The sequence below is a fragment of the Rissa tridactyla genome, chromosome 2 (genome assembly GCF_028500815.1).
Source record: "Rissa tridactyla isolate bRisTri1 chromosome 2, bRisTri1.patW.cur.20221130, whole genome shotgun sequence".
Taxonomy (NCBI): Eukaryota; Metazoa; Chordata; class Aves; order Charadriiformes; family Laridae; genus Rissa; species Rissa tridactyla.
The window spans coordinates 43257023-43271097 of NC_071467.1; the positions used below are offsets into that span (position 1 = coordinate 43257023).

At 37.2% G+C, this 14075-nt stretch overlaps 1 protein-coding gene across 1 annotated transcript in view; it reads right to left on the minus strand.

Moving 5' to 3' along the window:
• The window catches only part of LOC128905784 (lipoxygenase homology domain-containing protein 1-like), a 141885-nt gene that overhangs the window by 65668 nt on the left and 62142 nt on the right, over window positions 1-14075 (minus strand). Inside the window, exons 18-22 of the mRNA XM_054192289.1 lie at window positions 8254-8473; window positions 6722-6876; window positions 4945-5158; window positions 3405-3595; window positions 879-1089 (exon numbers count right to left, since the gene is read on the minus strand). Coding sequence (XP_054048264.1) covers window positions 879-1089; window positions 3405-3595; window positions 4945-5158; window positions 6722-6876; window positions 8254-8473 — 991 coding nt within the window. The remainder of the gene's footprint in view (window positions 1-878; window positions 1090-3404; window positions 3596-4944; window positions 5159-6721; window positions 6877-8253; window positions 8474-14075) is intronic.

The following is a 14075-nucleotide window of genomic DNA, read 5'->3' on the forward strand; positions in this document are numbered from 1 at the left end:
CTGGGCTGCTTCCATCTTTTTCTATTAGTTTCTGCTTAAGCAGAACACTCTTTGTACTATAGCCTCTAGCAATAAACCTCTTAACTGTCACTAAAAGCTTCAATATATGATCTTTACTATCCCCATCAATCCTCTTTTATTCTAATGAGCTGGATAGATGGGAAGCCTGTTCTTAAATAGCTAGTGATCAAGTTATCTGTATGGAATTGGTTGTTTCTCTTCATATTCCTGGGGGGTTGGGAGAAATCACTTCATTATCTCTCTGGCATCATACAATTCACACGTGTTACTAACAGCAGAGAAACATGCAACTTACTATACATTTTTGTAGAATATTACTTGCTGTGCTATTTCTCCTCAGCATCAATAAATTACTAGTGCAACTGAAATTCTTGGATATCTCTTTGCTTGCTAATTGTAACACATTTTTAAAATTCTGTTTCTGTCTTGTAGGGGGTCTTTGCAATTCTTTCATTCTTAAAAAAATTACTATGTTTCTAGGTCACATACATTTCTTTATGAATCAAAGATTTAGGTAATATCACACAGTAGATGATATTTTGTATACATCTTCAGCTGATGTAGCATTAATTTAAAGAGATAATAAATAATCAAGTGCTAAAACTGGAACATCATCTAACATGAAAGAAGCCAAATCCTGTGTTTGGTGGTAGCAGTTACAGCATCTGTCATAATCCTGATAGCAACGATTTCTGTTTTTTCAGCTTTCTTTTGTGATAAATGCATGTGCAAAACCATCATATTCCTTAATATCAAATTCTTGCGGAATCCTCACACAGTATTTTAGACCCAGAACAGATATACTGGTATTCCAGTGACGGATCCTGACCCCAATAACAAAAAAGGACTTAGCTTACCAGGCAAAGGCTCCTGATCTGCATAGAGAGCTGGCAGTTCCACACATTTGTCTTCATTAGGGTTGAACCAGCAGTCAAAAGCTAAATACATCTCTTCGTTTGTGCCTGTGTGCTTCATATGCAGTAAATCTAAGTGCCATGGCTGTTCTAGCTCACGATGTGGGCCAGTTACCTGAACTTTGTATATTGACCCAATATTTGCCAGTTCATCCTATGTGAGCAAATAGAGAAGATGAAATGGATCTCATTGTAATTGTGCCAGATCAAGTGTAGTTGACAGTTGTATGCAACAGTTGAACAAACTTCAGTAGTTAAAGAATGGGGGCAGATTTATAACTGCTTCTATTTTTCCCCTTTCTAATCCATACAAAATTGATTTACTAACGTGAATGAGGAGATGGAATCCCTGAGTTTTGATATCAGGGAATGAGTGATGGCAGTCACTGCTGGAATTTGTACACGGAACAAGGCACAGTGTTCATACATATCACACTGATTCAGTAGACTATTTGCAGGCACAGAAGCTTTAGTCAATTCTAAAAATTTTGAACACTATTAGAAATATTTCTTGTCACTTGTGGTATAAAAATGGTGCAATTAACTATAAATTTGGAGGAGAATTAATTCAATTTTGAGGAAACATCCAAGAGATCCCCCATCTTCACCCTAAATCATGTTTTCATATAGAAGCTGTCCATTAGAATTTTCCTTTTCTTAGATTCATTCTTGAGAAAAAATCCCCTAGATATACTGGGGATAGTACAACATCTCTATGGCCATCGCCTGAGTAAGTTAAAGTAGAGGAGGCCTTAGATAACTGTAATATTTTTTTTAAACCAATTGTTTTTCCCTGTAAGGGAAAAAGAAGGGAAAAACAGAAGCTGTCTTTTCCTCTTTCTGTTCTCTACTTCTCATATTCTTTCCCCTTCCGCTTTCATTTCAAATACTGGCCAACTGGAAGTGCATGTGACCTGACTTCAGCCTTTCCTCTGAGAGGACACTTCCAGTTTCATACTATTTCTTTATATTTACCAGAGGCTCTTGGAAATAACTTGTATCATGTTTATGGCCTAGGCTCGTCAGCTTAGTTCCTCTTTCATCAAAGAAAAAAGGAACACCAAAACCCAGCCAATTATTTCTTTAGCTCAAACATTAAGTTCAATTTATGTGACTAGTAGAAAGAAGAACCAGGAAACAGATTCTTCACTCACAATTCTAAGACTGCTTTCTGATGAACCCCAAATGAAAAGTCACATATTTTCACATGCTCTTTGAGCTTTTTGACAGGGCTCTCTTCATGCGCTTTTTTTTTTTCCTGATTTTTCTCTTGCTACCTGCTTCTACAGTTCCAGCAGTCAATCCTGAAGAAACATCTTTCACGATGTGGCTTCATGGACATAATTCTCTGATAGAAAGCTGGTTTGTGATGTTCCCACTTCCCTGTCTGCCCACTTGCCTCAGTCCTGCCTTACATTTTGTTTCTGCAGCCGCAGGATGAACCAATCAAGGTTAAAACAAAGGCTGAGGAACCAATCAAAGTTAAAACTTCCAGTTTTCTCACAGGCATTAGCCACTTCCTCAAAACCCACAATGGACAACAGAAGGATGGAACAAGCATTACAACAATGGGGCAAGTAGTAGTCACACTTCCCCTAAATATTGTCCTAGCTTCCAGCACTTTGTGGCTCAGGGATCTCCTGAGCCAGAGGATGTGTCTGCAGTGTTTACCTTCAGGTCAGTTCCAAATGCTACTGAACTGGTCTTTCATGGAGAGCAAAACCAGAAAAGTGTAAAAGTAACACAGCATTGGCACTGGGAAGGAATTATAGCTACAAGAGGGAAGTAAGAGCATTGGGAAAAGAAGCAGGCTCCAATTCAATGGAAGTGGACCTCAGACGCTTGTTAATATTTCAGTTAATGGGTAATAGGCTGAAGTGAAGACAAATGGTGGAAGGGCAGAAGAACTGCATAAAGGAGAAAACTTGTGGGTAAAAAGGAGCTGATCAAGAGGAAAAAAAATGATAATGACAGGCAAAAAAAAAAAAAAAAAAGAGAGAAACTATGCAAAAAAAGGCAGTTAGCCCAAGGAAACGTGGTGGCAGGTATGAGAGACATGAACTTTAAGTTTCATCTCATTTATGATTCTTCCTTCTCCACCATCATCCCCAAAAGCTCTATAGTATCCCATGGCATATTGCACGTTTACAAATTACTTACTTTTGTAAGATCAATCAAACCTGTAAATCAGTACCTGCAGTGTGGTATATACTGTGATATGCACCAAGGGACCAATTCGCTCACTTAAGCATTCTCAGTACGAGACATTGGGAGAACCTGCTCGTTTGAAAAGCATTGTTCAAGTGACAGTGTTACTCCCTAGAAACAAAAATGATGACCTGTGCCAAACTACACAGAGGACTTAAAAATCAATTTGGCCGTTTAAAGAAACAATTTATCTCAGAATTAAGTGGGTTATCAGCTACACGATTCTTAGGCTTTTCTTTCAATAGAGAAAGGTTGAAGTACTTTGATCTGAATTGCTTTTCCTGTAACTTGAAGCGGCAACTTTTTGTGACTCAGGTTGCCGTAGAAGATAAAAGAAAGGCATATTGGATGGTCTTCATTGCTCAAGTCAGATCCAGTGATGTCCATTATCCAGACACCTGACAACTTCATGTCGATTTCAGGCAGTTTAGGACTAGAAGTCAATCTTCTACCTTCAAAAATTATCAAAGAGAAAGAGGAAAGATGACAGCATGAGAGAATGGTATAATATAGCAGGACCGCAGCCTTTACAGTACACAAACTCTATCTGCAGGTTATATTGTATCTATAGCAACAGTTTACTAAGAATAACACATCAATACCTTTATTATATTTTTTGCCAAGAATTTAACAGCTTAATGTTCCTTCTGTGTTTAAAATTTAGTTTCAGAGGTATTTTCTTGATGCCAAGATCTTTTCCTTGTCATGTTTGGAAGTAATTGCTAAGAGAACATTCAGTCACCTTTTAGAGGTCTAATTAATTGTTCTTTAAAAAAAGCAATCAATGTTACTAAAACCAATTTATCATTTAGAAGCACCAGCCATCTGTAGCATGTAGGCACCTAATGCAAAATGAATAACACTAATGAACTCTGCTTGTAACTAAATCATACCTAGCAATATAATATGTGCTGTAATAGTGCGAGACCAACAGGTAATCCTGTAATAAACATACAAAAATATTTGCCAGATCCTCAGAAGATCAATATTACTATCTCCCTCTCTTTTTCTTCATTAATTGCTGTTGTCCTGCATTTTCATTCTGTTTTAACCATTCTACGGGAAATGAAAACGATTTAATAGAAACGCACAGCTCAGTAAAATGTACTTTCTACAACTCAGAAAAACTACACAACTACATCCTTATCTATGATGGGCACCTTATGTTTTTAAGCTGTCTTACTCCCTCTGGACAAACTTTTGTAGCTCATTTACTTTACATGGAATTGTTTTCACAGGATTGAAGCAAGGAATTTTTTCTACTAGTTCTAAATGCCTAAAGGTCCTGCTGCAAATGTTCTTTTCCCAAATACGTCCAGGTTTAGATTTGCACAAATTGTGGTGTAGTAAGCTTGAAATGAGCAAAAACCGAGCATACCAGAACTGTTGCTTTGTGCTGTGGAATAATACCACAGGTAAAGACTAGGCTTATTTCACTAAAGTAACTTTTCTCTGGATTTTAAATGAAATCCTAAGCTACCTGAAAAGTGGTGCATAAAACTTCAGCTACTTATCCTCATGAGGTACACACCCCAAACTCTCATCTGCTTTAAATCTTTCACTGCAATATGCTATATTTAATTTGGAAGGCAAGTGTTCCATACACAACACAGTGACAAGATAAGATAGAATTTTACTAACTTTGACCTTACCAGGTGTGGTTTTGCTATAATAGTAAGATCAAACTGAAAATTCACATTTTCAACAAAAGAAAGATACTATAGAGATCTGAAAGAGCTATAGCAAAATTTTAAAATAATACATATAAAAACAGGCAGGCCAGTTTTGCAAAAGAGCTTACCAACTGTCACAATCTCACACACAGTCTCACATAATCCCAGATGAGTATCAAGCCAGTTCCACAATGGGAAGACCCATTCTTTGTCTGAGTCTTGTGATTCCTTGACTGTTACCATCTTGAGGTACATCCCAGCCCCATAGCCTTCTCCATCATGTCCTATGACCACTTTTTGCAAATGACTCAGAGAAACAGCTTTGACCAAAAATGAATCCACCTGCAAAAAAGGGAAATACTTAATGAAACAGAGTTAGGACCAGGGTTTTCTTGAACTTCAGGGAAAATGTAGTCCAGGATTCAGTTAAGGATTTAAAATTTGTCTGCTTTTTTGTAATATTTAACATAACATCTCCCCCCTGAATCTAAAAAAGCACACACTGATTATACCTAACATTGAATCCCACATTTATCATTAAGGATGCATTGTAACTTCATTTTGTCTTTGGACAATATGAATCATTTAATCTATCATTTCACATTACATTAAAATGCATAGACCTCAACCTTCTGACAGTCAAACATTATGACAAGATTTTGGTTCTAATCAAATTTGTATCTTTCAGGGTACTTCTAGTTTCTAAAATTTATCATACAAACCTAGATTAATAGTCCTAAAGAAAAGTTAGAAATCTAAAAAGAATGTGTTCACACTGTGATAGCTTATAAATTCTTCTCCGATAGTCAGAAAAGCCTGTCTTTTGTTTTTTCTTGCAAAATGAAAATAATTGTGGAAGCAGCAAATGGAGAAAAGAGTAAGCAACAGAAGGGTGCAAGTTAAGATGAAGGCGAAAACAATTGAACAAAAGACAAGAGGTGGGAAGGGAAGCAGAATAGAGAAGGCAGAGTAAGACAGAAGAGAAGTAAACACAAGCATCAGTGAAGGCGAATAGGGACAACAAAAACAACAAGTTAAGGACAAATGTGAAATGCAAAGAAAGAACTTGTATGTCCCACTAAATTCTTGCTTGTTTTGAAAGGAAGCCAGGTGTTCTGTATATGGCCCAGCCTAGACCTGATGGCAGCTGACAAAGGTCAACAAAGTTATGAACAACTGGAGTTTAAACAGCAGTGTCTAGGATTAGAATTAACATCATCATCCCAATAAAACATTAATTCAATAGTAGGAACTTACTAAACCAGATGTCAGGGCACTTAAGATCTTAGCAAACCGACCCCTAAAAATATAGCACTTGCCAAAGTCCTATGTGTTATCCCTGCTTCTTTTTAAGTAAAAAACATTGGAGAAGTAGATTTGCTGCTACTAATAGTAGAAGTACTTTCATACGACAAAAATACTGATTTTTTTTTTCTAACAATCGTCAGTTTTTATGTGCATTCTCTTCTCTAAGTGGAATTATTGTCTCTTGTCTAAACTTACTGACCAGACATTGAGTTAGTATTTCATGCGGGATTGTGGTTACAGAAACATCACTGATTGTAAAAGTCTCACAGCAATTTCTGTAACTTATTTTGAATCACTGATTATTAATTCTTTGCTACCTGTGCTGTCCTATATTTGGCACAGAAGAAGTAAGAAGCATGATCACAGAGGTTCTCCACAGTAATCTGCTTTCTGTATGCTCATGTGGAGCCTTTATTATCATGTTCTTGTAGAGGAAGGAAATAACATTGGCATCGGTCTACTGCAAATATCTGGAATATAAAGCCTGTTGCCAAATTCTTGCCTATCTGTAGCAAGATGTATTCTGAGCAGGCATTAAGCAATATTTAATGCGGTGCTAACCCCTGCACATGTAAGGCGGCATTTTTGTGCCATTACCTTATTCCTGTGAAATTTTCTTCCTTTTACTAAAGATGTATGAAGTTTCCTCACACCTGTGTCCCCTCTTTTGCCATAGAGAGTGATATAAACATTTGCAAAAGTTTCTGCTCCCCAGCGGTCACCAATGTGTACAGAGACAACATACTTATAGACTGTACAAAAAGGAGAAAAAAAGTTTAAATACAGATGATTATGTACAAGATGTACTTAAAAGAAAACAGCAACAAAGAGCATTTATTGAGGCTACTGCTTGTTTTAATTTCTGCAGCTACCAAAAAATCTGCTACACAGTGATTGAAATAGGTTACTCTTTATGAATCTGATCTCTTTATGCTAAACTCAGTGAAGACTTTCCGTTAATTTCCTTAGAAATCTGAAGGAAATTTGACTTGGACAATTTAGACTTATTCAGCTTAGAGCTACTAAAATCTAGACAAATTCTGCCCAATTCTATTTTACTGTGCAAGATCTGGAAAATAAGAACTCATCTGAGTTTGTTCAGGGACTGTCAGGAACTGGATTATCTTTGCAGTAGATAAAAATGCTCACAGGTCAAAGGCTCTACGTAAAGTTTATACAAATTAGAATAGCAGAGACATGTAGCACAGTATCTGGATGCATGACATAAGTATAAAAATTTACAAAATGCACTTACAACTTTAAGGTGCGTGACAGGAACTATACACTTTTTGCCTCTATAGTGCTCCTGTATAAATGCATTTCTACACACTCAGATTGGATTTTCTTCTAACGATCTTGGAAAGATCATTATATTGCATACGTATTCATACTCATACAAAAAGAATGACCAAAATTTTTCAAATGTCATTTTTATGTACAGTCCTGCTGAGTTAGCATTTAACTAATGTAATGCTATAGTTTCTTTTAAGGCCGTGAATAGGTTTGAGGTATTCAGGGAGCAGAACTTCTGGAACTTCAGTTTAGAAATGCAGTCATATCTCTAATTACTTTTATCTGATGTGTAACTGTAACTTTTGTGAACAAATGTAGTACTTCTATAGGTTTTCACATTCCAAGTGCATCTCTAAATATACTCTAAAACTCTCAGCATGTTAAAAAACAGTCCTTAGGGAAAAACAAAAAACCTTTTTGTACAATGAGGATTACTTCTGATACTTGTGTTAGTAACTGAAGCTATTATGAGCTAAGTATTCAATAGTAAGCCTACTAAACCTATTATAAGCTAAGTAATTCTATAGTAAGCCTACTACAAATAATTTCCATAGCTTTGAAAATGCGCCTTGTCTTTAAGAAGTATAGTTATACTATTTAGTTTTGCCCACTTAGAATCATGCAGAAGATTTAGCAACTATGAAACCAAATATGTGACTTAATCGGAAAATTAAAATTTCTTAAGTGGTCAGCATTTTCACAGTCCATATGTAAAGACAGTTGCAACAGAGCCACTGAAGATACCAAATTCAGACAAAGTGCTGTATTATATCCGTGGCATCGATTTCTTTTCAAGAGGTTAGTTCACTTTGTTTATATCTTCTCACTGTTTTTACCTGGTAAAGTTTTCTGGTCCTTATTGACTGCTGGGAATTCTTTCACCAGCTCCTTGTCTCCTCTGTTAAGAGAGAGCCAGCACTTACAGTCAAAGTTCAGTTCTTGTTTTGTATGTAGTTCTTCTAAGTGAAAAGACTTCAAATGCCAACCCTCAAAGCCTGGCACTTCATCACAGCTGACCCGAATCTTGTATACATCTCCCAGATCTCCAGTCTCAACCTGCAACAAATATCATGAGGAAGAGCGTACTGTCAGGGCTGGTTCACCTACAGAGATTTTCCCAAACAGTGTAGAATTCTTGAACTTAATGTCAACCAATGGAAAAGCTGAATTGAAGGCTGGGATAACTGTGATGAGGGAACCAATCCTTCTCTTTTTCATGGTAGGAGCATGGGTGAAATTGTCTCCCTTATTAGTAATGTGAGCATGATACTCTACTGTTAGGGTGAGTCAAGGTTAAAATTAGAAGCAGCTGTGCATCTAAGCTTTTTAGACAAAAGGTAACATGTAAAGCTTTGACCCTGATGGGTAAGGGGAGCATTAACTTACAATTAAAGGTTCTGATACAAGCAGTTGAGTGAGGTTTTAAAATTAATGATAATTACCATGAGCCTAGAAAGTTTTAACTAAATTCTCATTTGCAAAGCGGTTGGATTTTGAACATGAAATTACTTTATAACCAATTCTTTAGAAAAGGGAAGAGAGATTTCTGCATAAAAGTAAGTCATGAATGTTGCAGAAATAACTCTGTAGAATAACATAGGCCTGTTCCCATACTGCATATGGGAAATTCAATATCTGGTTGCTGATTGTGGGCTTTTGTGAGATCTGGTTACACCGTCTAACCTAGGACTGTGGGATCTGGGGTGACTAAACTACAACAAGTGCTAATGATGTGCAGGACATTAAACACTGCACAATAAGTCATCTGAACACCAGGAAGTGGAGTGCTGCAGCCTTTGACAGGGCAACTGCAAGAAAGACAAGATGGGAAGTGATTTTTCGAGTGAAACAAGACAGAACTATTATTTTAAAAAGGTTAAAAAATATTTTTAAGAAGGATCAAACCAGAAAATATTGACGGTTGCCTTGTTCTTCTCTCACATTGCTTTTTTTTTTTGCAGACCAGTCACAACATAAGCTTTGGTGACCGTTGCCAGAAAATAAATCTTTTGTGCACCCAGTAGCACCACAGTAAGAAACTCAGGTTAGTCTTACGCAATCATGCTCTGGGACCAGCAGCATCACCAGCAGACTGGCTCCTAAAAAAGACTACAGAGCTCCTAATAGATTAATTTATTGTGCTCCTCACAGAGTTCTGCACTTGACCACCCTTCACTGCTGACCTAGCTTGCTTAAAGCTAGCTCATGTGCCTTTGCACAGTGGACCTATACATGTAGGGAAGTATCAGCTACCTTATTCTTATTTGGGAGGAACCATATAAGAGGTGTGATTTTGTCATTTTGGAAGAGAGTTGGCCATCCTCATTAACAACTGTTATGCAGATGAGAAATAGCAAAACATCAGAGTATGAAGAGGAACAGTTAATTGAAAATAAAGCAACCCGACAAAATCATTTTACGGGAGCTTGAACTGTTTAGGATATAGAACTTAGGAAAAGGGGCCTATGGTAGGAAGGGATTACACTTAATGACTTAAAAGATCCCTTCCAGTCTGAATTTCTTAAGGTAAGTGTTATAAGTGGTTGCTGTGCCAATCCAACAAAATTTCAAGATTCAAGGCATTGTTCTTTGAGGACCAGGGGAGAAATCTTTCCTAATGCCTATATAACAGCCCCGAGGCCGCAGGGAATCTTTCAGCTCCTGAACTGTAACTCCAGGGTACCCACAAAGGCCACACACAGCAGTAGCTTTACACCGACGAAGAGGGCACCAGACTTGTCCTCTCTCCAAGCCTAGCCTGCTCTGCCTGTCTGTATGCCATCATCAGACAACAGACATAGTCCCAGACTACGATGTACATGTGAGGGAGGTTATGCCTCTTGGATCTATCATGTCCTCACAGATTCCTAACTTGGTCTCCACCATTGTGCCATGAAAAGGGCAGAATTTCATGTCAAGAGGTTTTCATGTATGCTGTGTATGCTGCAAAGGATATCATTAGCTATGATGGACTGTGATCTAATTCTCCTAAAACATGCATTCTTCTCATTAAACTTAAGGGGAATTATTTGGGTTCAGTGAGAGGAGGGCGCACAAGTTCTTCACTCATCTAAACTACAGTTCCTACACAGGCAACAAAGTCATTGCTGCTTCTCTTTCAGAATCAGCCTACTGACTTGTAAAATTACTGCCTGCAGATTTTCTTTCCTGTAGATGGACCTAATGACTGTATCACACAGCTACTCTAAATGCTGTTCATAATTTATTCCATAAAGGCCTCTGGTTTGGAGTTGCAACACCACAGAACTTGGTTCTTTTTATATGACAGGGCAAGCTGTACCTCACAATTTACTTTGTCTTCTGATACCCAAATTTGCAATTCTCTGAGCTTCTAAATTGTCATAAAGACATGTGTTATAATCCTTGTAGAAAATGCACAGATGAGATATGTAGGAAAATAATTTCAGAATACAGGACAGACTATTTGAAAGCCACTATTTTCTATTTTGTTTCTAGAATCACAATTTCAATGCATTCCATGACTGCCTTTGAACCAGCAAACACTAGTAATCATACTGTCTGTGATCCATGGAATTGAACAACACCAATTATTTTTAGTTGAGTATATTAGATACTTCCCCCCTTTTTATGGCTTTGGGTTTTTTTCCCCTCTGTTCTGGCCATTATTAGCCTTTCTGTTCAGCTCCATCATTGTAACAGATCATTGTCATTACATCATTCTTGTAATCCTTTTCTGAGCAATTTAATATGATCAGTTTCCCTTTGGAATATGATATCCTATCTTTGATCCCATAATTGTTTTTTCCCTCCATCGATGCCTATTAATTGATGTAACATGAACTTCAAAGCAGAGACAGACAAATAATCCATCACAAAGCATATAACCAGTGAATATCCTGATTTTAAGTTTGCAGAATGATTGCAAGAGGACACTTTACCCTGTTTTTTAGTCATGATTATAATTTCCTAATTAATTTTTCCACATTTATTTGTTCTGAACAGTTTCATGTAATATTCAGTACTTGAAATCTGAGCTGAGTTGGATGTGATTTGTCATATACTACACAACACAATATTTTTTCAATTACATGATTGAAAAAGCATAGCTCTTATAATGAAGAGGGTGCTCTGGCAAAATCACTGGGGTTTGGAATTTCTCAGAGACAGGTAACTGATAAAGGTGATTAGAGAATTTAATAATATTTTAAATCTTTTCCTTTTTGACTCATACAGGGCTTCTCCAAAGACATCATGCCAAAGGTAATTAAAGCTTTGTAAAATTTACTGTTTGGGTTCACATTCAAATTAAACTTTTTATCACTTTCCTGTTAAAAGAAAAAAAAAAGGTGCAAAAATGATTCTAGTTAAAAGGATGTGGTCAAAGCATCCTAAAATTCTAAAATTCAACTGAACAACTTTCTGTCAGGAACTCCAGAAATCCTGCTACTTGTTATTTGGAGCATCATCTCATACCGGGGAAAATACATGGAGTATTGCATTATGTGATTTAAAATTTTCTGTCACCCTCATAGTCCTTAGTACAAAATACATTCTGTATTTGTTGTGTTTTTACAGAGTCCTACTTGCAGAGGCCTATTGCTCATTTCATACTACCTGCGCTAGTGCTTTAGAAAGCAGTTTCAGGGATTTCAATCCCATGATCTGTCAGTTGATATGTCTTTGCATTTTACGATTCTTTGGATAATAGAATGTGCACGATACACTAGGATGCTCTGACAAGCTTACTCGGTAAGTAACCAAGAAACACTGATGACTGGGAGAAAGTTATATATACTTTACAAATTTACTCATTCCACATGAAATCAACGACTGTTTTCTGTCATCACCAGAATATCAAGGAAAAACATTCTACTACTGCACTGTCAGTTTTCTTTCATTTTCCCAGTTATTTTTCAGTGTGTTTGTTCATTGGAGACGGCATGGTTTCTTGCCATGCTATCTTCAATGCTAGAACTCCCAGCAGACTCACTAACATCGATACACTCACCTATTGCTCAATTTATTTATTAGAACTAAGGTGTTATAATTAAATTTATTCTTATTTAAGCAGCTCATCCACTGCACTACAGATGCCTGAGACCACTGAAACCCAACAACCGTGCCTGATAGCATGCTGCTTTTTTATCTCTTTTAAAAATTTATTCTTTATGCTTGCGACATGCAATTAAACTACACCTGTTCTTTCATAGGAGACGGTTAGAAATATTTTGGATCAAATAATCATTCTGAACACAATACACATCTGTGCATATATTTGTGTGAGAGCACCTGGAAAATCAGGAATTTCCGTGCCTTCCTGTCCTCGGTGTGCAATATATGTATCTCTGAGATCAAAATTAAGCTTATTGTTTCAAAACAATATGAGCTCCTTATAGCACATAACCTGTTGTTCTTTTTACTGCACTATATTACTAAGGACATTTGTCTAGGAGCAGGATCCTGAGGGGTTTAAAAGTTCATTTACTCCTGCATGTTGGAAAGCTGAATTCACAGCTTGTCCTCCTTGTGATATCATGTTCATGCCTCCAGCCTGCTGCTACAGTGGGAGAACATGAGCAAAGCTTCTGCATTCTTTTGAACAGCCTTAGTAAGAACAAAGAAACAGAGAGTGAAAAAAACCTGGGTTTTTTATATGAAGCACCTAAAGAAGATATGAAGGTAGTTATGAAGGTATCTGTGAATCCCCAAATGCTCCTTTATATCAGACCCACTACTCTGATTTCCTTAGAATGCCCAAAAAATGTAAAATGCTGTAAGCAATGTGGTGAAGAGACAAGATTTCATGCACGGTAAACAGTGCTCAAATAGTATTAACTCCTTTACACAAAGCAACAAAAACAAGGACACAAATAGCTAAGGGGGAAATGTAGGCACTAACCCAACGCCAATCCATAGTATAGACAAGCATTTAGAGAGCCATTGGGGTGGAATCCCAGCATGATGGATACGGTACCTCAGATAGTAGACTATGAGGGACAACCACGACTGACAAATACCAATGCTAATTTCTCCTAGCATGATACTCAGTCATTGAAATTAGGCAATCTTAACAAGGAATACACGCCTTTTGGGAAATCACCAACAAGTTGGATGTAGCAGAGGTCTGCTTTATGGAATGACGCTTGCCAAAATTCAGCCAGCTGGTGGGGTTGCTCCATACATAGATTCTGCCTCTATTGACCTCTTCAGTTTATGCCCATGGCTTAGGAGGCTCCTTTTGTTGCTCAGTGTGTTTCCTGACTGTTTTCTGATAAGCAGCTGCTTTCTTGTCTTTAACAAGTGCCATTTATCTTTTCATTTACTCCCTGTAAAGTTCCTAAATTGCTTTAGCTTGTTATTTAAATTAAAAATTCAGCCTGGATTGTGTCATTATGATGAAGCTTTGACAACATTTTCTAAACATAGTTTTGCCATTGTTTTCAGAATGTTTATTGCAGCCATTGAAAAGTATTTCTGAGCTTTATAAAACTGCCTTGAATTGCAAGCTATTTCTCTCATCTCACTGGCTAGAAGATGCACTTCATACCAATCAACAGAATTGCAGTGACTTAGCCTAGAAAGCCAGGACCGAATTTGAACATTAAAAAGATGCCTCAGATGAATCCATTCAAAGCAGCAGGATGCATTTCAGGTGTACAGGTAGTCAGGACTGTGT